This window comes from Apium graveolens, unplaced genomic scaffold (assembly GCF_009905375.1).
Source record: "Apium graveolens cultivar Ventura unplaced genomic scaffold, ASM990537v1 ctg4373, whole genome shotgun sequence".
NCBI lineage: Eukaryota > Viridiplantae > Streptophyta > Magnoliopsida > Apiales > Apiaceae > Apium > Apium graveolens.
The window spans coordinates 74,419-99,445 of NW_027418513.1; the positions used below are offsets into that span (position 1 = coordinate 74,419).

Sequence of the window (25,027 nt, forward strand, 5' to 3'; positions counted from 1 at the left end):
AAGTTGTTCTAAACGTGTATTTCTCTATATACTTTATGATAAAATGACAATACCCATGAATGTACGATACCCGAGAAGGGTATAAAGTACGCCAAGTCGCGAATAGACCATTATAACTTCCATGAAAGCTCGAGTAGTTTCCCCGGAAGTTGGGGGGGAAATGATATGGATAGAAAATACATCCTAAAGACACATTAAATGTCACATTAATTACGCTTAGAACCTTTATCCAAAACCCAATACAAACTAGGTTGGTCAAGACTTGTCACAGACTAAAGATGACCCAACTCGTCAAAGCCCACGAGCAGAGATCGTCAAGGTCCATGAACATGAGTTGTTCATGGACTAGGCCCAACACGGCTGAAAGTACAGAGACATGACGTCCAACAAGTACACTAACTCCTACAAGGAAGGATCTAGAATCCCTTGCCTTACATGAGTCCTAATTACCATCTAAGTTGGAGACTTGTCCATCAAGTCTCCCAACACAAGTCTAACCCTAGACTCATCTCTATATAAAAGGTTCTACCCCTCAACCTAGAAATACGTTTTTGACTTAATTCTCTACCGCGAGAACAACCATTAAAACTCGAAGCTCTCAAACCTTAGTATTAAATACTAACAAATCCTAGATTTTATTCCATAACACAAACCCATTTTACCAGGTCTAGTTATGCACCTAATTATTTTACTTGTTAAATTAATTTAACATGTTAGTTTTTACTCATGCGATCATTTAAAAGTAAATCGACGTTTGGAAGAATACTGATAAATAGAAATTAATGTAAAAATAAAGTATACAGAGAGTAGAAGTCAATTCGTGTTAGTTGAGATTTAAATATATAAAATTTTATAAATAGTTATATAATTTTTCTAGTGATTACCGAGATTCGTTAATTTTGTGTTCTAATAGAACATGGTTTCGCTTATTAGTATAGATAGTTGATAACTGGTGTGAAACAGATTAAAATACCGAATTAGTATTTGTAGTGCAAAACATGGATCGAAATTATTATATTAATATGAAATTTTCCATAATAATTCTAGTTCTGCATTGTTTTACTTATTAAGTTTTGTTTTCGTGAAACGAATTGTATAATAATCTTATGAACAAATATTTGTTATTTTAGATAATTTAATATTAAGTAATATTATCTTCAAATTATTTTATAATTAGCCTTTTGAATATATTTTATTTAATATTATTTAATTATTGATAATATATATTTTTCAATTAAAAGTAAATAGACGCTTGGATAAATACTAACTAAAAAAATAAAGTTTAGGTAGAATATAAGTCAATTTGCGGTAGATAAGTACCAAAATTTGGTACTTCGGTACTTTTATGCACCAGTAAAATATGGTTTCGCTTATTAATAAAGAGTATAGATACAAATATGACTTAGAGCATCTCCAATGGTTAAGGGTGCCAACTTTGTCACATAATAAAAAATATTATATTTTATATTCTCTCTTTTACATATCATTTTTAGCACCCTTCTTTTAAAAACTCTTCAATAAAAAAATATATTTAATAAGAATATATTAGTGAAATAATATTTTATGCATCATTGAGATCACAAATGAAGTTGAGATCTTACTTCATGTTATGCCAACTTTTGATACCCAAGTTGGCATCGATGCCAACTCATCTAACAGTTCAATGACATCCCTAAACTCCAATAAATGCTAACAAGGATGCCAAGGCACGTCACGTCACATAACGTTGGGTTCAATGACATCCCTAAACTCCAATAAATGCTAACAAGGATGCCAAGGCACGTCACGTCACATGACGTTGGCACCCCTCTTGATACCCTACGTTAGAGTTGCTCTTATGGCCTTAGAAATGAATCTAAAAAATTACAGGGAGAGACTAAAGTCGACTTGGACTTGGGATTAACAGGGGATAAATCCTTAATGAATTGTGCGAACTTATGCCAAGAGAGTGTAAACCTAGGGATGGGCATTTCTACCGCCCTGCCCGACCACAATCCAACCCCCGCCCCGAACAGGGCGGGGAATCGGAGATTTTTTTGGGTACGGGACGAGGATCGCTGAGATATGTGTGAAAAATTCGGGGATCGAGGCGGGGTCGGGGATTAGTGTCTCGCCGCCCCGATCCCCGAATCGTATTTTAAATAAATAATAATATTATATATATATATATATCTCAAATAAATATTAAAATATATACATATATTATTATTTTCAATTTCTTATCTCCTAAATGATTTAAGTTTACTTATCGTGATATTATTTCTTTATAATAATATTATCTTAGTTTATTCATTGATACTAGAAATAAATATGAATTCAAATTAAGGTTAAAAATTGATATTAAATTTTTTAAAAAAATCTATATATTATGATTTACTATGTGAATTTTAATTGAAAAATATTTTTTACAATATAATTTTATTAAACAAAAAAATAAAGAAATTAACCGATTTCTGGCAGGGATCCTCGTTCCCTATTTGGGGCGGGGATCGGGGTGTAAAATAATCCCCGTTCGGGATCGGGGCGGGTTTGGGGATCAGTTGCGGGGATAGCACTCCCCAACACCGAAGTAACTCGATGGTTATCCCTAGTTAAACCTTGAATAAATTGTGCTTATCAAATGGAATTTTGGTAATTATATTTTAATACTTTACTTTTGATAAATTTAACAATTGAGTGCGATTATATGTTATCGTCCCATATTTCCAAATCATTCTCGCTCATTTTGAAGTTTATTAAAATACATATTCAATATTTAAGGTTGAATATTTAAAAAGAAATTAACAATTAAGAATTTTTTGAAGGATATCATGTTTCTTTTAATTGTAAATATAAAAATATAAACAACTAAATGACGTCATTTTGCAATTTTAAAATCACTGAAAAACGCCAAACTAACCCTCAAAATCGAATTCATGAAACCCTAACCCCCAAATTTATTTTGTAATTAAATTGAAGACATGAGCGAACAAGATAAGAATAGCAGCAGAGGCTTCGTCGATCAACCATCGGCGCCGCCATCTCCGCCGTATTATTACGGCACCTTTCAAGGTGTTGTTAATTCTCACCCACCTCCACCGTCTCAGCCGGTAGTCGGTTACCCTCAACCTGTGCCTCCTGTTGGTTACTATTCTCACGGTTATCAAAATGTGCCAGGTCATCTATACTCGCACTCATTATCATATTTATTTCTTTATTTCTTTATTATTAAGTTTATGTGATTATTATGGCTTATTTTGTTAAATTGTTTAGATAATAATAGTTGGTTATTATTGAGTGATAGTTTGGTTGATTGAGAATTTGATGATTTAAAATTATGATTCTCGGGGTGAATGTGGGTAAATTCTGTAGTGTCATGTGCATTAAAAATGGAAATGGAGTAAGATAAGTACTGTAATTGTACAAGTTCATTTCATTGGGGTGGAGAAGAGAAATATACTTCATAGAATTTGACTCGAACGGATCTTTTGAAGCGTTGATTGAACAGTTTTGCATTCAGATAGAGTTTAGGAGGCTGATTGTATGTAGTTCTGTTTGATTTGGATTTTTTAATGTTAAGTTTGTTTGTTTGTTATATTATATATTGTAAAGCTTGAGAAAGAGATAGATTTTGAGTAGTTAGCTTTGTATTTGTGGATGCGCGTCGTTATATGTTTATTTAACATTAAAAGAATTGCAGAGCTCCAAGAGGGCAGATCAACTTAATGTTCATGTAAATTGTGATAAAGATGTGTAAATATTACTTTCTCCTTCGGAAATGTTGTTTGTTTACAACTGCACGAACTTTTAACTTTTTTAGGTGAGGTCAATCAAATGAATTTTTGTAACCTATACTGTTATACACAGTGACACACAATTACCTCCAATGAGACAACCTCGACCTTTGGTAACTAAGGACTTTGAATTTTTGAAGCATTTTGCCTGTATATGCTTTGTTAGTCTATTAGTCTATTATTTATAATACATTAATTTATTTCGTATTGCATCTCACGTATGGTACTGGTGAGTTGTGCTAGGTTATGTATTTCCGGATGGGAGACCATATATAGAGCATCGACTTCCTTGCTGTGGTATGGGGATTGGCTGGTTTCTGTAAGTATAAAAACTTCCTTTTTTGTCTTCCTTTTTCTAGATTTCTCTTTATTGAACAATTTGATTAAAAAAATATAACTCATTATTGTAGTTATATATAAAAGCAGTTAAGTGGTGAAATAATACAAAGACGTCTGTTTTTAACCACCCAATATAGTAATCTACCACAGATTATTGTCGCTCAATGTTTGGCTTGAGTTTCCGTTATGTTACTTGAGAAATTAGCTAGGAGCTTTACTCTAACCTAAGGTCCATGTATCTTTCTTCCTTTTTTTAAATTTGTATTCATTTTGGTGATAGTTAAATTAAAGCAATAAGTCAAATTATGAGAAAGCAGTAGAACATGACAATGTAGATTGTAGCTCGAGTTTAGTCAAAGATAGATGTGGAGGATGTGTCTTGTGTGATGAATTGACTAGAATGTGCATGAAGGGACGGTTTAAAAGAAATTCAAAGACAACAAATACTTTATTTCATTTTCTTTCACTAAATGACAAAGAAATAAAATTAACTCGTATAATACTTTTTTGATTGTGCTATTTCAGTACGGCACTTTTGCATAAACACCGTCTTCAATTTATAACCTTGACACCTGTTTAAGACACTACTACAATGTTTCATAAGACTAAATGGTTACCTCCATGGCTTAAGTTGTTGCTTAAGTTGCAAATCTAAGCTAGCTGCCGCTAGTTGTCCTATGACACCTCATTGCTGCATCAAGATCAACTGGAGACAAATGGCTTTTATAAGAATGAAACTTTAGTTCTGTTTTGATTGAAAGTACATATCAATTCCAAATTTTAACTTCTTGCTAGATAAATGACTCATGGAAGAGGGTATGTGAAACAATTCACAATCAGGTCATTAATCAGTAAATTTGCTACTTCCAAATTAAAGACTTTTATCATTTTTTTCCCTTAGAAGGAAACATATTTTCGCAAGATAGGGCGACGCCCAAAAAAGCCTATAGAAGTGATGCTTAATATGTTCTATGCGTAATTAATGCGGCTGACTCTACTTTTTTCCTATGCAAGATTCATCTGTGGCTTCTTTTTTGGCACCATCCCATGGTATATTGGAGCTTGCCTTCTATTGTTCGTGCATATGGACTATAGAGAAAAACCAGGACTTATTGTATGCATGTTAGCTGTAAGTTGGCTATCTATTACTTATCTTCCTTGTTAACAAGTAAAACACCGAAACTCTTTTCAAGTATCCAGGTATTCAAGTGATTGGGTAATTGCTATGGTCTTTCTTCACTGGTCTTAGCAAATTGTGTACTATTAGGATTTCTGTCCACAACATGTCTACGTATAGTATGACTTCGTATCACTAAATAATATCCCAAGTCCTGTATTGGGTGCATTCATCTCGTTCCAGTTGATGATTTGAAGCACATTTTTTTAAATATTGGTTGGCTTTGTTAGTTTCAGTAGAACTCTGACCCTTAATGTTGCAAAGATCCCTGCCATGTAAAATCTTTGCCAATATAAATGATATTCTAAAATATCTGACTGAAGTTCACATGCAGTCATTCCTTAATGTATTACCTATTTGAATCAAAGCTTGTTTTTCGTTTTGTTCTTTCTGACAAGTTCAGTACTGGTCTTGTTGTTTGATAGCATTGTTGGCACTGTCTTCTTCGTGCCTAACTTGTTCTTTCAATTTGTGCAGTCTGTACTTGCTACAATTGCCATTATGCTTGGTGTGACAAAGGCAACCAATGCCTGGTGAGGCTCAGGCGAAATTTTAATCTGGTCTGTTAATATATTTTCTCTTCAAGTTCTCAAAAAATAAAAAGTTTCAGTGTAAAGTTTTCATGCCCTGGTAAACTCTGTAGAGATAATTCATAGTCGTGAAACGGATGATTCAAATTTACGATTGTCTTTTTCTTAGAAAAATGAATTCCAATTATACATACCCATAGATGTGCACATTTGGTTGCAAATTTTATTTAAGCGAGTATTAGGCTTTAGTTTCCAACATACTGAATAAATCTAGTATCTGACCATAAATACTTTTTTGAAATTGATTAGTGAAGTGTGGATCAGGGAGAAACTTGTTTTCTGTATTCTCTTAAGAAGTGGTTTACGTGTGTTAGTGCATCTCCAGGTGCCTGGCAACTATTGTTGCTGACTTGCTACTAACAATCAATATGCAATTTTTGTTATAAGAATAAAAAAATTTGCAATCAGTAATATTTCACCTCGTTTTGGAAGACGACCTATGGGTAATTTGTTAAGAGCAGTGTTACAGATTTCGGAAATCGGAACTATTTGGTTGAGATACCGATTTATGATTTATCGGACGATTTTTAAAAAATCGGATGATTAATCGGTAATTTATCGAAAATCGGCCAAATCGGACAAATATTTATGATGGATTTTTGAGCGATTTATCGGCGATTTTTGAAAAATCGGTCGATTTCCGTTACAGAGGTTAAGAGTGAATGACAGAATGTAACTTTACTATTCAAGATTATTTGTTTTTTTTTGAAATTTTGGACTTCTCTAAAATCCGGGGGATGATCGAAAACCCAACTCCTAACCTCTCACTCCATCTGTGCAGGAGTGATAATTTCGGATTTCGATATTTTTTGTAAAAATGTCAATTTTATGTCAAGCTTAAAACTGAATGAAATTAAATTTCCCAAGTGTAAAGGAATGAAAATCTGAAATTGGATCATATCAGGTTGAACCTATCATTTTCGGGTTTGTCTAGATAATTTAAATTGCAAATTGGGTTGGGTTTGGATGGTATGATATTGCCAGTCTCTCCTACGACCTCAAAATTGCTCATGATTGTAATTCCAAGGAGAGAAATACTCTTCCTCCATGATCCTATGTTCTATATATTTGACGAAGCTATTTTTTTTTATTTTGTGAAATTCGGTCTAAAAGCATTGCAATAATTTTTTTTTCATTAATGAATAGTCAAGTAGAACAATAATTATGATACTGATATGGTATTGATAACCAACAATATTTCATTTTTAAATTGAATAAATCATTTCTTTAGAAAAACAAACTTCTCAATACTTTCATCTCATACCCCGTCTATAATTTTTCATTTTACTAAAAATAGTTAACGTCAAAGTAATGAAAATCAAAATTTTTTAAGAAATTTATACACCACAACCTCAACACTGACTACATAGATAATTATTCATCCATAAATGAATAAACCAGAAAAATACTTCCTCCGTCCCAAAATATAAGTATTTTTGATTTTTTACAAATATTTTAAGACGAATACGAATAATAGCTCCCCAAATTATTATTTTTTTCTGAATAAAAGTATATATTAAATTTTAATTCATTTTTTTAAAAAAAAGTATGCGGAGTTATAACTTTTATACACCTTAAAGTAGGCATAAAAAGTTGAAAAGAGACTTGTATTTTGGACGGAGGGAGTAATATCTTTCTACCTCAGTGATAATATATATTTAAGAGCAATAATAAATAAATAAAAAATTGGAAACCCAAATAGTATAATAAATAAATATTTGTAATGGGCTGGGTTATGTCAAATGAGGAAAAGTCTAAAGTGAGCCCAATATCATATGTTTAAGCTAGGGTTTCAACACCCAGCCACTCACATCACAAATATATATCCAAATAACACTCTGATCCAAATTTTTAAACGCCGCTGCTCATCTCTACACACACAACCCACTGTGTGTTTTGTTATCTCGCTAATCGGAAATGGTGACTTACAAGGTTAATAAATCAACCTCAGTTTCTATAATGTTAAATCTTTAATTTCATATATATATATATATATCATATCAATTATTTGATTTAACCGGTTTTATAATAATTGTAGAATTAACATGTTTTTAATTGGGAACTGTGCAGTTTCATCAGTTTCAAGTGGTGGGAAGAGCTTTACCGAGTGAGAAAGATGAGCATCCCAAGATCTATCGCATGAAGCTTTGGGCTACTAATGAAGTTCGTGCCAAATCCAAGTTCTGGTATGTTCCTTTTTTTCTTTAATAATGTGTCCTTTTTTAATTATTTATGTTGTTTTTTTATTTGTGGTGGTGAGATTTGGATTAATGGGGTGGTGGGATTGTTCTTTTTGTTTTTGTCTCGAAAAGGTATTTTTTGAGGAAGTTGAAGAAGGTTAAGAAGAGTAACGGTCAGATGCTTGCTATCAATGAGGTACATTTCGTTTGTTTCCTTCTTTCCGTTGTGTTTTTACTGTAGTTTCTATGAGTGCTTGTTTTAGTTTAATTATTTGTACGAAAATGAAATTATATCGAATCAAAGAGTATTGGCCTATATAGAGGCTTCAGTAGTGTATTTTCTATAGTTAATTGTCGAATTATGCCCCGTACATATATTTCTTTCTTTGTTTGTTATCCCTGAACAAATTACGATTCAATGTATGTTGCCTTTTGCTGCCATTCCCTTTGTTTACTTTTTTGGTCACATGATACATTGGACTGGGAAATTCTCTCTGATTGTCCTCTTACTAGTAAGGGCTATTATGAGGATAATAAATGCACTATGTATTGACAAGGTCTTTAATATTAATGATCTTTTAGAAACGAACAAGTCTTTTGATGTGTTATAGAGGAGTGAAATAACACTTTGACCTTGTATATTTAGTTGACGTGATGATGTGATTGTATATTTTAGGTTTTGAAGGAATGACTAGGGTATCCTTAACTTGTATGAATCTTAAAAGGTTATTCAAAAAACCTAGCAAAATATATTGTCAAGCCTTTATAAGGCACTATACTGTCTGCTCGTGGATGTTTGATTTAAATTAATCGAGTGAGTTTCCAAGTTATCACAAATTAAAAGTATATATCCAGGAGTTATATAGGTAGTACCAGATTAATTTTAATCTATCAACTCTAGATTAATTTTATAAAATTTAGTCTGAAGAAGTTGGTACCAGACAATGGAAAATATGCCAGTCAGCTAAATAGCCTAAAGTTATATACATGTATTTCTATGGTATTAGGGGGTGGTTGAAAAATACACGTGTCTTTGAACTTTTAAGCTCTAGACGCTTATATTAAAATTGTAATTATACTGTCAACATTTGCCCTGTGGACGTGTGTACATGGCATTAGGAAAACCCAGTTGTGTTTTAACACTTTTTCCGTGGTCATATTTCACCCACAAAGTGTAATCAGATCATTAATTTCCCTGTTTCCAGCTGCATGTTTTACTGATGAGCACCATTTTTTTCAATGTAATATGTTACAGATCTTTGAGAAAAATCCTACAACAATTAAGAACTATGGCATTTGGTTGAGGTACCAGAGTCGGACTGGATATCATAACATGTACAAGGAGTACCGTGACACCACTCTGAATGGTGGTATTGAGCAGATGTACACTGAAATGGGTTCTCGTCACAGAGTTCGCAACCATTGCATTCAAATCATCAAGACTGCCACAATTCCAGCCAAGCTCTGCAAGAGGGAGAGCACCAAACAGTTCCACAACTCAAAAATCAAGTTCCCATTGGTTTCCAAGAAGGTTAGGCCACCAAGCAGAAAGCTGAAGACCACATACAAGGCATCCAAGCCTAATCTGTTTGTGTAATTTGTTTTGAAGAAGCAAAAGATATTATCTTGATGCAATTTTGTTGCTTTAGTGGCCTAGTGTTTTCAGTACTTAATTTTGGATATTTTATGAGTTTGATATGAAGGTCTGGAAAATTAGCATCAGACATAATTTGATCTCTAGCTGTTATATTATTATGGTTGAAAGTTTGCAGTACTTTTGTCAGTCTATTAGCCTAATGCCTTGCTTGAACTGGTATTTTCTTGAAAGTTGTGATTGTTGCATTGTGGTAGTTACGGCTTTACAAATAAACCGCTCAACCGCATCTAACCGCTCAACCGCTCGCAACCGAACCACATTTGCGGATAATCGCGAAACGCGGGTTGGTTGTGAATTTAAATTTTAAAAACCGCTCATTTGCGGTTTGGATGCGGTTTTAAATTCTTAAAAATCGCAAAATCGCAACCGTAACTCGCAACTCGCAACATATATTTATGATAAAATATATTTCCAAAAATGTAGTTGATATCATATAAATTAATAAGTATACACATTTATTAACTAATCTTAGGTTAATGTTAAGACTTCATTCATCAAATTCACAATCATTATAAGATATATAACCAAACAAATGAAAAATATAATCAACATGTAATTTTTTTTATCATTTTCTTTTTTTTTTTTCTCTCGCCTCCACATTTTTTTATGTTTTTAATATCCTTACTCCACACGGAGCATTTGTTTATATTTTATTTTTGAATGTAATTTATCACGCAACTTAAACTTCAATTTATTAATATTCCAAATTTATTTTTTTGCAAATTATTAATTATTTTAAAATAAGTGGTTGAACCGCAAACCGATCCGCAATAACCGCAAATTCGTAACCGCAAATGACGCGCTTAACCGCAACCGCAAATGCGGTTGCGGATGACAATTTTTTAAAACCGCTCTTCGCGGTTTGGTTCGACTTTTACCCCAAAACCGACCGATTCGAACCGCGTACACCCCTAGTGGTAGTAGGCTATTTTCAGGTTTTGTAGTTCACCACTGGTATTTGTTGTCCTGTTTGAACAGGGTATTCATCAGTTTAAATCTTGTGTAGCACGAAACCTGTCCAGGAAATAATCTCTGAACTCGTATTATTAGCGTAAAAATGGGTTTAAAACTTTTAGAAGGCCCGAACATATATACAAGCCCGAAAATAACTCAACCAATTCAGCATGCTCCGTTAAACAATATTACAATGCATGATTTACAACTGTATACGAGATAAATTTGCGAATATATAAAGAAATACTAGCACCAAACTTAAATTAGGAAATATTTCTATTATTTTTCTTCATTTTTTTGATTCGACAACTAGGAATAAACAATGAATTTCTAATATATATGGCAAACTTACTTGCAAATTACAACTATACATTAGCTATAATTTAATGTTATTTATGGTATAAAATTTGGTCTGTTTTGAAAAATATCCAAGTCCAAAAATATTTATACAAAAATATTATCACTTTGTTAAAAAATTTGAATAATACTCTGTTATTTGTTTTAAAAAAAATATACTATTTTTTATTTTTTTTTACAAAAATATAGTTTTCTACAACTGTATTCAAATTTGACGGGTTTCAGCGGTTCATGCAACCAAAAATGCAAGCAAAAAAATCGATACATGTAGTTACATATTTGATTAATTTTGTTTGCACCTTATTTTTTGCAAAATATTTTCATAATATAGTAAAATCATAAAAACTTTGAAAAATTAATATTTTTGGCAATTTAGAGTAAAATATACTTTAAACAAAACTTAGGTATTATTAATCACATATTCTGATTGACATAAACAGACATGATTCCTTTTCCTCAAACTGAGCAACTTTCCATACATAAGCCTAGGGTATACACTACGTTCTTGGCCCTTGTGAGACAAGAAAATGGTCTAATATAAATTTATATTTCCGATATATATACCCTCTTGTACGAAGTTTGGTTTTGACTCTACACTCTACAGCTTTTCTTCTTCCATGCCTATATGCTTTCTCAAAAAGGTATCATCTATTCATCTCTGTTCTTAATAACTCTGTCGTTACGTCTACTCTTACTTGAATATACTGAATATGTTTGATTTAGTTTAGTTATGGCTGTGTGGTTTTTGTATGAATGATATTTGTATCATAATCCGTGTTTCAAATTTGTTGATTGACATATAATTAAGTGATAAACTGATACTACTCTTGAGTCTTGCACTTGATAATTCTTACATTGACACACTTAACGCAAAAGACAGCATGTATATGTTTGTTTTTAAGAATTTGATAAATGTGCATGTTTTTGAATATGTCATGTACATAATTTTTTTGTATGCAGTCGTCTGGCAATAAACCAGCATCTGCAGCAGCAGCAGCAGCAGCAGCGGAACCTGCGAAACCGAAACCATCACCATCCGAATTTGAAGCAGCAGGAGCCATGGAACAGTTTGTCATGCCTGGTGCTGAATACGCGCCTCATAATAGGCGTCTAAAGAATATTCAGATGATTAAATACAACTTTGATGATGATCAGCATGATGATTATTCCTATGGGACACAAGATATGTACTACCCTAATTACCATGGAGGCTATCATTCTCATGCAATTGCTGCACCAGCTTATCACCATGGGATGAGACACATGTCTGCGCCACCGCCACAATATTCTAACTATCCGCCACCTCCTCCACCATATGGTCATGGTCATGGCCACGGCCACTATCCTCCTGCACTGCCACACCGACATTTTTCTCCTGCACCACCGCCTTGGCAGCGTTATTCTCCTGCTCCAGCACCCTGGGGCCTGCAGTTTGGGCATCGTCAGCAGTTTGGTCCTCCACGTCCTCACTTTGGACCTCCACGTCGACCATTTGCTCCCCCAATGGGTCATGATTATTATGGAGACTACTAGCTAGGAGTGTAGCTTGTTCTGGTTGGGATTTATATTTTTATTATTATGGTTATTATCCAATTAGTACTTTAATTATTTCTGCACTTAGATGATATTTTAGTTGGTTTCTTGGTTTACTTAAATTCAGAGATTGAGTACTGTTTATCTTAAAGAGTATATCGCAACTTTTTGATTCCTTGTTCAATGATAATTACCTGTTATCATCCAAATTGAATGATTAGATTCCTTTGCACAGAGCATGTTAGTGTCAACACAGCATGAATGGAAGATATTTTTTTTTTCCTAAGTATGAATGGAAGATCTTATTCTTCTCATGTGCAACTTTTAACATCTATTATCTGTTGTCAAACGAACTCTTACCAAAAGCTATTGATCCAGGGCTTTGATCCCATTTATAAGTTGGCAACATGGTTTTAAAACTAACTAGCTTGCGGCCACGTCTTGGTTAATATTTATATATTTTAAACTAAATAACAATTATATAATTATAATTTTAAGTTAGGTTCAAATAGTATAAATAGTATATAATTGATGAGATCTTATTCATAAATAATAATATAAATGTTTATTGTTGGTGAGTGAGATTCGAATCTGAAAACTTATATATATCTTTATAAATAATATAAATGTTTGTTTTTAAGGGGATTTAAACCTGAGAACTTATATGTATTTTTATAAATAACAATATAAATGTTTGTTGTTGACGAGATTCGAACCTGAGAACTTGTGGAGTGTATTTTTTTAGTATGTGGATCTAACGGCTCTGATTATTTGATGAAGAAGATCCGACGGTCGTGATGCAAAGGGATAACCAAAATCAGGTGTCAACCAAACTACAAATTATACCTCATTCCGGTTTTGGTCTTGGTCGTTGTAAACACCTGGTGCCCCGCATTGTTTCATTGCAGCAGACCTCCAGTAATGAGACATTGCGGGAGGTACCTACCACAATGAAATAATGCGGCAGAATTACTGTTTTTATTTAAATTCTAAAATAAAAAAAATATTTAGCATTTTGGGGGATGAGTTGTTTTATATTTTTTTATAGCTAACGAAAAATCGATAAAATTTCATTTTTTTAGTTTTCCACATTTTTAATTTTTAGCATTATATTCGTTTACTATAAATTAAAAATTGATAAATTAAATTGGATAAGTACAAGAAAAATAAAAAAAACATAAAACTCACAATATTAAAAAAACATAAAACTCAGAATATTCCCTTATAATAAAAATTCGAAAATACTATTTCGAACAAATAATTAAAAAATACATTTTCATTCAAAAAATTTAAATTCAATATTAAAATTTAAATATTTTAATTTAAAATATTATTTCAAAAATATCAAAATATAAGTTCGAAAAAATATTTAAAAATTCATTTTTAACAAAAAAATAAATTAGAAAAAATAAAGTGGGCAAACAGTGTCCTCCAGCAATGTTTCATAACAGTGTCCTCCAGCAATATTTCATTGCACTAGCTGCAATGAAACAATGCTGTAGGGGCCGCCGCAATGTTTCAATGCGGCAGGTGGTTGCTAGAACCACTTGGGGCTGTGGAAGGGCACCCATATATAAAAGTATAGTATAGATGTCCTTGGCCGTGTCTTTCTAACATTGAAAAGATAATCAGATTCGTGATCAGTTGATACTTTGTCAACATATATGAATTCCTATCCATGAAGAGACAATGTGCCGGGATGTCCACTTATGTCTCACAACCCTTATCCCTACCTGTGTCACCGGTATGCTTTTTAGTACCCATTTATTATTGTTTTAGTCTGTTCAAAGATGCTTATAGTTTCCTTTCATTAGATTGCCAGATCTAATCATTAACGTTGTGTTCCTGAAACTAGGTAAGGAAAGAAAATAATAGAAACATAGTCATTTTTATCACGCAGGAAGAAAATTATGGACAGAATTATATAAAGAATTGCTTTTCCATTCTTCCGTTTTCTTTTCGTTTTACAAAAAAAAATCATTCGGAAACAAGTTGAAGAAATTAATTCTTTTCCTTCTGGATGGGGTTCTTGTGGGATATAGAAGTTTTATAGGCTCTTCCCAAACAGATGTAAAATTTGAAACTGGGATAAAATTATGTCGGAGGAGAAATTATTGTTTAAAATGCTTTTTTAGTAGATAAGTAGCTTCCTACCTCTAGTTCTAGTTGATAGACAACATAAGGCAGGAACTAGTGGTGATTTGGATATGTAGTACAATTTCTTGGATAAATGATATAGGGTGGATGTTGGAATTTAATGTTAAACTTGTCTCAGTTTTATCTGAGTTGAATAAGTCTTCTACATGTCTTTAGGTTTGTTTGAATAACGTATGTGTACTGTGAGAGTTTGTAGGAGTTGTTTGTTGGCCCATGAGCCCATTTGCTTGTTTTTAGGAGTTTAGTTGTTTTACTCCTTTTATAATCTTTATATCTCAGAAGAAATAAAATTGCGACTTTGGCTTTGAAAACATACTGTTTTATTAATTCATCTTATACCTAAATACTATATCAGAGTCTGTGATTTCGTTTTTTGCACATGAATTGGTATCAGAGCGGGTGCGGAAGGAATAGGTACATCGACATATGTCAAAGTCTACAACATCTATGGATGAAAACAAGCAGAATGGAGGTTCGCTTGGATTGAGTTATCCAATGTTGGCGCAAGGGAATTATACTGATTGGTCTATGAAAATGAGGGTATTTATGCAAGCCCATGGAGTTTGGGAAGCGGTGGAGCCTTGTGATCCTAAGGGGACAGAGTCGCATTGGCGATGATGTATCAATGAATTCCAGAGGACTTACCACTTACTATTGCTGATAAGAAAACAACAAAGGATGCCTGAGAGGCGATCAAAATAATGAGCCAGGGGGCAGAGAGAGTTAATAAGGCCAGGGTGCAGACTCTTCTAAATATGAAGGACTGTAATATATAATAGATGATGTCAAAGATTACTGGAGCTAACAATGTCATTAGCATCTATGATCTGAGTAGAAGATTAATGAACAGTTATTTTCAATAATTAGTTAAGCTTGGAGCCAACCCTAAGTTAGTTGTATTTTTATCTAAATTTGTATTCTGTACTTGTAACACTTAAAGTCTGTAAAATTGCAAAGGAGCAGACTGAAATCTTTTTGCTAAAACAGTATCAAGCCTAAGGATTCTATCTGGAAGAAGATCAAGAAGATCATGCCTCAGAAGAATTTTGAAGAAGCTTGGAGTTGAATAAATCTGTTTTGGAGAAAAATGTTCTAAGTCAAGATCTCTACAAGTCACAGATTTAATGTTATAGAGAAGTCATTCGAGAACTCTAGAATGACTTATCGAGAAGTCATTCAAACTCCAGAGAGTACCGACGGATAAGCAATATCTACTCGACGGATGAGCTATATATCTACTTGATGGATGAACAACATCTACTCGACGAATGAGCAATATCTACTCGATGAATGAGCTATATATCTACTCGATGGATGAACAACATCTACTCGACGGATGAGCTATATATCTACTCGATGGATGAGCTATATATCTACTCAACGGATAAGTAATATCCACCGGGAGTAGAGAAGTCAGGAAATCTACTTGAGAACTCAAGAAGATATCGACAAGTCATTCTTTCACTAGAGAACTCAGAGATATCGACAAGTCTATATCCATTCGAGAACTCAGAGATATCTACAAGTCAAGTGAAGTTATGAAGACTAGAGATATCGATGAGCTGAAGACCTCTACAAGCCAAACTCATTATAGAGTACTAGAGATATCAAGTGTTCTAATAATTCAAACTGGAGATCTCGAGGTACAGTCTCAAAGTACAGAATTGCAGATCAATTCAATATCCAAGATAAACAATCAACAAACAATCCAACAGTTGGATTGACAAGTCTACAAAAAGCAGCTTGAAGTGTGTGCAAGATCAATGGCAAAGATTAACTGACAGAGGAATACTAAAGTAAACACGGGATGCTAAAGATATGCTAAGCCAGAAATGGAAGATTTGCTTTTCTATAAATAGAAATGACAAGTGACAGTTTAAAAAAGTTAATAGCATGTTTATTATCCACTGTGTAAACCAGCAGTTAACTGAGCTATAAAGTTAACACTAGTCCTCTAGTTAGTTGTAACAATTTAGATCAAAATTCTTGTAACACTCTCGAGAAGAAGCCGAGCTCTTTAACTTTGAAGAGCTTAGAAATTTTGTAGCAAACCATCTTAATTTTTAATACAAAAATTAAGTGAGTTTTGAAGATCCGTGTTCTTTATTTTGTGCAAGTTTAATTTCTGTATGAACACTTTTCTATACAAGATTTAATTTACTTTGTTCAACCATTATCTTTCAAGAAAAGCCTAAAATCAGAAAAACACATTCACCCCCCCCCCTCTGTGTGTGATTCATTACCTAACAAGTGGTATCAGAGCAAAATATGAAAGAAAACAGATTCAAGATCTTGGAAGAATGAATACACAGAAAATCAGTAGCATCAAAATTCCTACCTTTGACAAAGCTAACTACACTCTTTGGAAAAAGAAAATGTTGTTGTTTATCAAGATGGTCAATCCACTTTATGTTCAGATTCTCAAGAATGGACCCTTCACTTCTATGATAAGAGTTGAAGAATCTACAGATGGAGACATGGTTATACCAGCTCATTATGCTCCTAAAGATCCAGCTGAGTATTTTGACCCTGAAAGGGAAAAAGTCTCCCTGGACAGCAGTTTACAATTGATATTGATTGAGTCACTTGAAAATGTGATGTACAACAACATTGTCAACTGTGACACTACTAAGCAAATATGGGAGAAGATTGAAATACTCTGTGAAGGAACTGAGGAAGTTAGATCTAATCAAAGAAGGATACTGATTTCACAGTATGAGGGTTTCATGGCTAAGCCCAAGGAAACCATTACTAAAGTGTTTGAAAGATTTAATAAGCTGATAAATGACTTGCAGCTTCATGACAAGTACTATGAAGCTAAAGAGGTGAATCTAAAGTTCTTGCTTACTCTTCCTGATCATTTGGAATAGAAAATCTCAGCAATAAGGGAAGGGAGAGACTTGAGCAGGATAACTATGGAAATTCTATATGGAATTCTCAAAACCTATGAACTAGAGATGATTCATAGGCAATCATTGAGATCTGGCCAAGGACATATTGTAGATGGTTCAAGTACTTTAATAGTAAATGAAGGCCAAACATCCAATGATGAACCAAGATCTCATATCTCAGTTGCATCAACAAGTGAGCAGAGAACAGTTGATTCACAGGAGCAAGTCATACTAGAGTTGGAAAAGGATGAGTACTATACTCTTGAAGAAATGGATGAGCTAGATCAGTCAACGGCCTATCTGGCTAGAAAATTCTCTAACATTAGAGTAAAGAAGCCAAGGTACTTCAGGAATAAAGGACAATCCTTGAACAAAGACAACAACTGGAAAAAGAAAGGGAAGTACAATTCTGATAGCAAAAGTGGTTACAAAACTGGATCTGTTGACAGATCTAATATAAGGTGCTTCAGCTGTGATGAACTAGGCCACTTTGCTACAGAATGCAGGAAACCCAAGAAGGAAAAGAAAGATAAGGCTTATCTTGAACTTGAAGCAAAGTATGAATCTCTTCTGAAGAAACATCAAAGTAAAGCTTATATTGCAGAAGGTAAAAGTTGGGATGACTCTGAGAATGATGAAGATGAAGAACTTGGAAACTATGCAGTTATGGTCTTGGAGCAAGGAGAATCATCCTCATCTAAATCACAGGTACCAACTCTTACCTCCACTGATTTAAATGTGAATCAATATAAGGAAACTGTTGAAAAGATGAGCACATAAATGTTTCACATTCATACAAGCATGGTTGCTGCTAATGAAGAAATTAGCAGATTAACAAAGTTAAATGAGAAGCTTGAAAGTGAAAAATAAGAAGCTGAATTGTTGACTGTGGAGCTTGAAGCCTTGAAACAAGAAAATGACTATCTGAAAAATAAGCTTAAATGTGCAAATGAGATTGAGGCTGTGCTAAGAGAAAAAATGGAGAAAAGTGAAGTAAAGTTGAAGTCCTTCAAGAATGCATCTGAATTGGTTGGTCAGTACCATGAGAAAAATAAACCATGTGCAAACATTGCCATTGGTCTTGATTATAATACCTTAAACAGCCAGAAGAAAAACACTGGTGACAGAGGAAAAGCAACAAAGAGTGAAAACGTTCCCGCAATGCTGAAAATTATTGGGTCACCAGTATTTAAGACTTGTGAGGTAAACTTTAGTGAAGAAAAATTGATTATCAAGCAAGAAATTGCAGATGAGGATAATGAAAAGAAGAATGCAAATTCAATTCAATCTTCCAAGGCTGAAGAAAATCCTATGGACAACCAAAGTACCAAGACTCCTTTCAAAGAAACCAAGATTGAAGATGCAAGAAAGATGAAGAAAAATAGAATTGGAAGAATGGGGAAAAACAAAATCAATAATCTGGCCTATGTTGTAGATATTCCTGGAAAGAAGTGTGGAATATGTAATTCTACAAATCATCTAACTCATATTTGTAAAAAGGGTGTTAGTAAGCCAACTAAAGGAACTTGCAAATACAATGAAGCAGATTTAGATTATCCCTACTCATTCGGTGATAAGTTTGATTGCATCCCTTGTAACTTGAAAGTGATGAAGAGTTGTCACAAACTGAGAGTAGACCTAAAAGAAACATAAATTGAGTCTATATCAGAAAGGGAAAATGTACAACAATCATTGAACTCTATTTTATCTGAAACAAATTTCTCTACTTCTGCTAAATCAGTTAACAAGAAGAAAGTACCCAACACTGCTTGGGTTACTAAACACACCTGAATCTCATTGTGTGCAGGGCAAAGTGAAGAAAGTCATATGGATCATTGACAGTGGATGTTCCAGACATATGACAGGTGATAAGGCCCTGCTATCACAGTTTGAGGAGAAAGCTGGCCCATAGGTGACCTTTGGAGACAACAGCAAAGGATTCACAATGGGATATGGCAAGATTATTTCTGAAAATGTTGTCATTGATGATGTAGCAATAGTAGCTGGTCTTGAGGTGAATCTTCTCAGTGTTAGCCAATTTGTAGACAAAGGCTTTGAAGTTTTATTCAACAAAGAAGAATGCACCTTTATCAGCAAGAAAACTGGTGAAATTGCTCTGAAAGGAGCAAGGAAAGTAAGCTTGTTTGTTGCAGACTTGGACTCAACAAATAAGGATGGTATGTGCTGCTTCTACACCAAGGCATCAGAAGAACAAAGCAAGCTATGGCATAAGAAGCTGTCTCACTTGAATTTCAAGGCAATTTACAACTTAGTCAAAAAGGAGTTAGTGAGAGACATGCCCAAAGTGGAGTTTTCTCAAGTTGAAGTCTGTGAAGCTTGTCAGAAAGGAAAGATGAAAACATCTAGCCACAAGTCAAAAACTATGAATTCTATTAGTGCACCCTTGCAACTTATTCACATGGACTTGTTTGGGCCAGTAAATGTCTTATCAATTTCAAGGAACAGATATGCACTTGTGATGGTGGATGATTTCTCAAGATACACTTGGGTAGAGTTCATGTACTCTAAAGATGAAACTCCACATATCATAATTGAGCACATCAAGAAGATAGAAAAGCAGGCTGGAGATTATAATTATGTGAAAAGACTGAGAAGTGACACTGGAACAAAATTCAGAAATGCTATATTTAGTGAATTCTGCGAAGGCAAAGGCATTGTTCAAGAATTCTCAGCTGCCAGGACACCTCAATAAAATGGAGTAGTTGAAAGAAAGAACAGAACATTGGTTGAAGCTGCTAGAACAATGATGCAAGATGCCAAGTTGCCAACAAGTTTCTGGGAAGAGGCTGTCACCACTGCTTGTTATACTCAGAACATATATCTCATTAACAAGGCACATGGCAAGTCACCCAACTCAATCATGTCCAAGAGAAAGCCTACTGTAAAGCATCTTCATGTGTTTGCAAACAAGTGTTACATTTTGAAAGCCAATTTTGAATATATGGGAAAATTTGACTCAGAGGTTTTTGAAGCAATTTTTCCGGTGATTCACTAGAAAGAACAGCCTAAAAAGTCTATGTGATTGATCAAAAGGAGATTATGGAAAGCACAGATGTGACCTTTGATGATGACAAGTGTCCAGGCTTGGAATGCCTTGATGATAATGAAGCTGAAGCCCTTGTATTTGAAAACCTCAATATTGATAGTGATTCTGATGGAGAAGATGAAGTTAATGCACAACAAATGATAAATGACAAGTCTACTGAACAGGAAAATCATGTTAATGGAAGCTCATCTCAAACACCTGAACTTGATAGCACAAACTCAGGGGGAGAAAGAGAAGAAGTATCTACCAGTCATACCAATAATGTAGAAAATGATGAAGGCACAAGTCAACAAACTCACACTAGGAAGTGGGATAGAAGTCAAAACAGAGAAGCAATTATTGGTGATCCTACTGCTGGTGTGAGGACTAGAAGTACAACTGCTAATGAGTGTCTACATGCATATTTTCAGTCTCAAGTAGAGCCTAAGAAAATTGATGAAGCTCCGTTGGATCCTGACTGGATATCTGCCATGCAGGAAGAGCTGAATCAGTTTGAAAGAAGCAAAGTCTAGAAGTTAGTTCCTGCACCAAAGAACAGAAGCATTATTGGAACAAAATGGGTATTCAGGAACAAAATGGATGAAAATGGTATAGTTACCAGAAACAAAGCAAGGTTGGTTGCAAAAGGCTACTCACAAGAATAAGGGATTGATTATGATGAAACTTTTGCTCCTGTTGCAAGACTTGAAGCTATAAGAATTTTTATAGCATTTGCTACACATTCAAAATTTTAAAGTGTATCAAATGGATGTCAAAAGTGACTTTCTGAATGGTGAGCTAGAAGAAGAAGTTTATGTGCAACAGCCTCCTGGCTTTGATGATCCAAAATTTCCTAGCTTTGTGTATAAGTTACTCAAGGCTCTATATGGTCTAAAATAGGCACCTAGAGCTTGGTATGACACACTATCAGATTTCCTATTGAATCATGGTTTTACTAGAGGAACCATAGACAAGACTCTCTTCTACAAGAAACATGGTGAAGATATGATCCTAGTTCAGATCTATGTAGATGATATCATCTTTGGTTCTACTAATGAGAAACTGCGCCAAAGATTCTCCAAGCTTATGCAAAGTGAATATGAAATGAGTATGATGGGGGAACTAAGTTACTTCCTTGGACTTCAAGTCAACCAAAAAAGTGATGGTATCTTTATCAGCCAAACTAAATATGTCAAGGATCTTTTGAAAAGGTTTGGAATGGTTGATTGTTCACCTGCATCTGCACCTATGTCTACTGCATCAAAGTTGGATGAAGATAAAAAGGGCAAGAGTGTAGATATCTCAAGCTATAGAGGGATGATTGGATAATTTCTTTACTTAACAGCAAGCAGACCAGACATCATGTTTGCAACATGTCTATGTGCAATATTTCAAGCCAATGCAAAATAATCACATTTGATGGCTGTAAAGAGGATTTTCAGATATTTGAAGGGAACTCCAAACTTGGGATTATGGTATCCTAAGGGAACTGGTTTTGAAACTGTTGGATACACATATACAGAGTTTGCTGGATGCAGGGTTGACAGAAAGAGTACTAGTGGAAGCTATCAATTTCTTGGACAAAGACTTGTATCTTGGTACAACAAGAAATAACAATCTGTATCAACTTCTACAGCTGAAGCTGAATACATAGCTGTAGGAAGTTGTTGTGCTCAAGTGCTTTGGATTAGAAATCAGCTAATGGATTATGGCCTAGTGTTACACAAAATTCCTATCATGTGTGACAATACTAGTGCTATATCTATAGTAGCTAATCTGGTTAATCATTCTAGGAAAAAGCACATTGATGTGAGGTACTATTTTATTAGAGAACATGCTACTAATGGTACCATTGAGCTCATTTTTGTACTAACAGAAAAACAACTAACTGACATTTTTACTAAACCTTTGGATGAAGCAGCCTTCACTAGACTTGTAAGTGAAATTGGAATGCTCAATTCTTCATCCTAAGGCAAGAACTCAGCTAATGTTTTACAACACATTAATATCCAGTAAATCAAAGTTAATTTGATTAAATTGGAAATTAACTGAAAAATGAATTATAAATATTTCAGAAATCTCTGCATATTTGTTTTTGAAATTCAATTAACTTGGAATTTTTCAAATTCTGAGTAAACTTCTTAGTTGTTAATTTACATCCTTAATATGTAAAATTAACTCAAGGCAGAATTACAATAACCAAAAGTATCTAGAGAACTGAGTTCTCGACAAGTATAAATTGACTTCTCGACAAGTCATTTTAGGACTTCTCAAATGAGTCTTCGATAAGTCAACTTACTGACTTCTCGGGTGACTTCTCGATAGGTTTAAAATGACTTATCGATAAGTCCTTGTAGAGTTCTCTAGTAGTATTCATTCACAGAGTTCTCTATAAGTACAAACTTTAACTTATCAATAACTCAGAACTGAGATAATTTAAATTGATAAATTATTTTGATAAAATACTTTTGGAAAATGCATTCTAATTTTATTTTGAATTTATTCAAGTAAAAGTTAGAATTAGTTTAGTCCATTTTTTGGGACAAACTGGGTATTTATTTGACATTTTGATAAATCAAGTTTGAGTTCTCTATAACATTGATTTAAAATGACTTCTCGACATGTACTTCATTTATCAAAATGACTTCTCGATAGACAACTCCAAATGTCTATTTTTGAGTTCTCGACAAGTCATCTACTTTCACTATAAATACCCAGATTTCTCGATTATTTTAACTTGGAATTTCTCAAAATTCTAAGTAAACTTAGTATTTATTAATTCATATCCTCGGTATATGAAGTTAATAAATAACAGATCAAAAGAAGCAAAAAGTATGAAAAACTGAACAAATTTAATTCATAAATTATGTTCCGAAAAATACTGTTGACATACTTTATCTCTAATTTCTCTGACTATTAACACATTTACATGCTTATGTGATTGCTTGTTTATGTGGAAATAGGTTAGTATAATGTTAGTAGACTAGTACATTATTTGTGATGTTTTGAGTATGTTGATAGTGGTTAAATTATTTGACTATATGCTGATAGGAGTAGTTACTTTTATGTAGGGAGTACTTGTTTACTTGCATGGGGAACAGTTATTCTAAATAGTGAACTAATATTCTTAAGTACTTGCATGGGGAATAGTAACTAGTCATTTTTAACTGTCAAGTATGCTAATGTGCTATTTCCTCTTATTATCTGGGCAACTGAAGAGTCTATTGGTTTCTATCTTTACTCCCTCTATAAATTAAAATGCTTCACTCTTTATCATTCATCACTCTCTTATTCTCAACAAACATCTGATTTCAAACTCACCTCCTGTTCATCTCTCTTTCTCTCACTCAAATGGATGCCCCGGTCTTTTACAGACTTATTTATGGAGCTTATCAGCCTGTTCATCATTTAGATGAAAACCAAGTTTACTTTGATCCCTTCGGACTCCGTGTCCGTCTCAGGGGGGTTATTTGTAGCCCCTTTGATATTCCAAGAGAGATCTTTGATGAACTCTCATGGGATGATCAACTCAGCATCCTTTTCTTTAAGATGGAAGTCTCTCTCGAGCAGGAGAGACATGCAAGAGTAGCTGAGCATCAATGCCTTGCTGCTTTGGAGTTGCAGGAGAGAATCATTTCTCTTGCACACTCCATGTCCAGAGCTTACCAGCTCAGGGCAAGGAGGTTGGAGGCAGAGAAGAAGAAGCCCAAACTAGAGTAGTTAGGATTAGGATTTACTTGTTGAATCAATGTCTTAATGTATTCTGTTTCCATTATTAATGAAAATCCAAATTCTTCTCTAAGCATTCTCTTGTTTGTGTAATGATTCCTATGTGCTTATATCTGTATTGAATATTGTCTTCTCTGCAATAATGCTTGAAACTAAAATATCTTACAATGTTTTTGTCTAACGAAACTTCAAAAAGACACTTTTGTTCAATGCATTACAGGTCCAACACAATTTGCTCAGACAATAACAGGGAATTCATATAATCTATCCACAGGTATTAGTGCTAAAACTGCAGCTAAAACATTTGAAAACCAAACTGCAGTTCACTGAAGCACAGCAACACAAACACAAACTCAAACACAATCCCACTCAGGTAGCTCTCAAAAGGAACCTATTTTACAAAAGGACAGAACCCCCAAAATGTTCTTCAGTTGTTTTTTGGTTTGAGAAAAGAAACATGGTATCACAAACATGGAAACTTATTAGTTTTTCATTAATATTACTAATGCACTTTGTTAGGCACAAAGCATGCGCTAAATAAATCACGCAATTATACGCGTTCACAAGTAATATAGAATGATTTCTAGTTCGTTCCCACAGAGACTCTGATTAATTATATTTAATTAACACTTACTCACCAATGT

General features: G+C 33.9%; 2 protein-coding genes across 2 annotated transcripts; both read left to right on the forward strand.

Moving 5' to 3' along the window:
- The first annotated feature begins 2,873 nt into the window (after nucleotides 1-2,873).
- LOC141701792 (large ribosomal subunit protein eL20z-like) lies at nucleotides 2,874-6,010 on the forward strand. The gene is made up of 4 exons (XM_074505427.1): nucleotides 2,874-3,156; nucleotides 4,017-4,092; nucleotides 5,127-5,241; nucleotides 5,767-6,010. The coding sequence occupies exons 1-4, from the start codon at nucleotides 2,961-2,963 to the stop codon at nucleotides 5,824-5,826; spliced, it is 447 nt and encodes a 148-aa protein (XP_074361528.1). The 5' UTR covers nucleotides 2,874-2,960; the 3' UTR covers nucleotides 5,827-6,010.
- A 1,645-nt stretch (nucleotides 6,011-7,655) lies between these two features.
- On the forward strand, nucleotides 7,656-9,842 carry LOC141701790 (large ribosomal subunit protein eL20-like). Its single transcript, XM_074505426.1, has 4 exons — nucleotides 7,656-7,811; nucleotides 7,950-8,065; nucleotides 8,192-8,255; nucleotides 9,315-9,842. Exons 1-4 carry the CDS (start codon nucleotides 7,797-7,799, stop codon nucleotides 9,654-9,656), a joined length of 537 nt encoding a protein of 178 aa, XP_074361527.1. The 5' UTR covers nucleotides 7,656-7,796; the 3' UTR covers nucleotides 9,657-9,842.
- Nucleotides 9,843-25,027: the final 15,185 nt, after the last annotated feature.

Excerpts from the sequence above, each read along its gene's own strand:
- LOC141701792 (XM_074505427.1), top strand. The coding sequence starts at position 2,961 with ATGAGCGAACAAGATAAGAATAGCAGCAGAGGCTTCGTCGATCAACCA. Across the intron at positions 4,093-5,126 it reads ATGGGGATTGGCTGGTTTCT|ATTCATCTGTGGCTTCTTTT; the intron begins GTAAGTATAAAA and ends TTCCTATGCAAG. Across the intron at positions 5,242-5,766 it reads TTATTGTATGCATGTTAGCT|TCTGTACTTGCTACAATTGC; the intron begins GTAAGTTGGCTA and ends CAATTTGTGCAG.
- LOC141701790 (XM_074505426.1), top strand. Across the intron at positions 8,066-8,191 it reads CGTGCCAAATCCAAGTTCTG|GTATTTTTTGAGGAAGTTGA; the intron begins GTATGTTCCTTT and ends TGTCTCGAAAAG. Across the intron at positions 8,256-9,314 it reads AGATGCTTGCTATCAATGAG|ATCTTTGAGAAAAATCCTAC; the intron begins GTACATTTCGTT and ends AATATGTTACAG.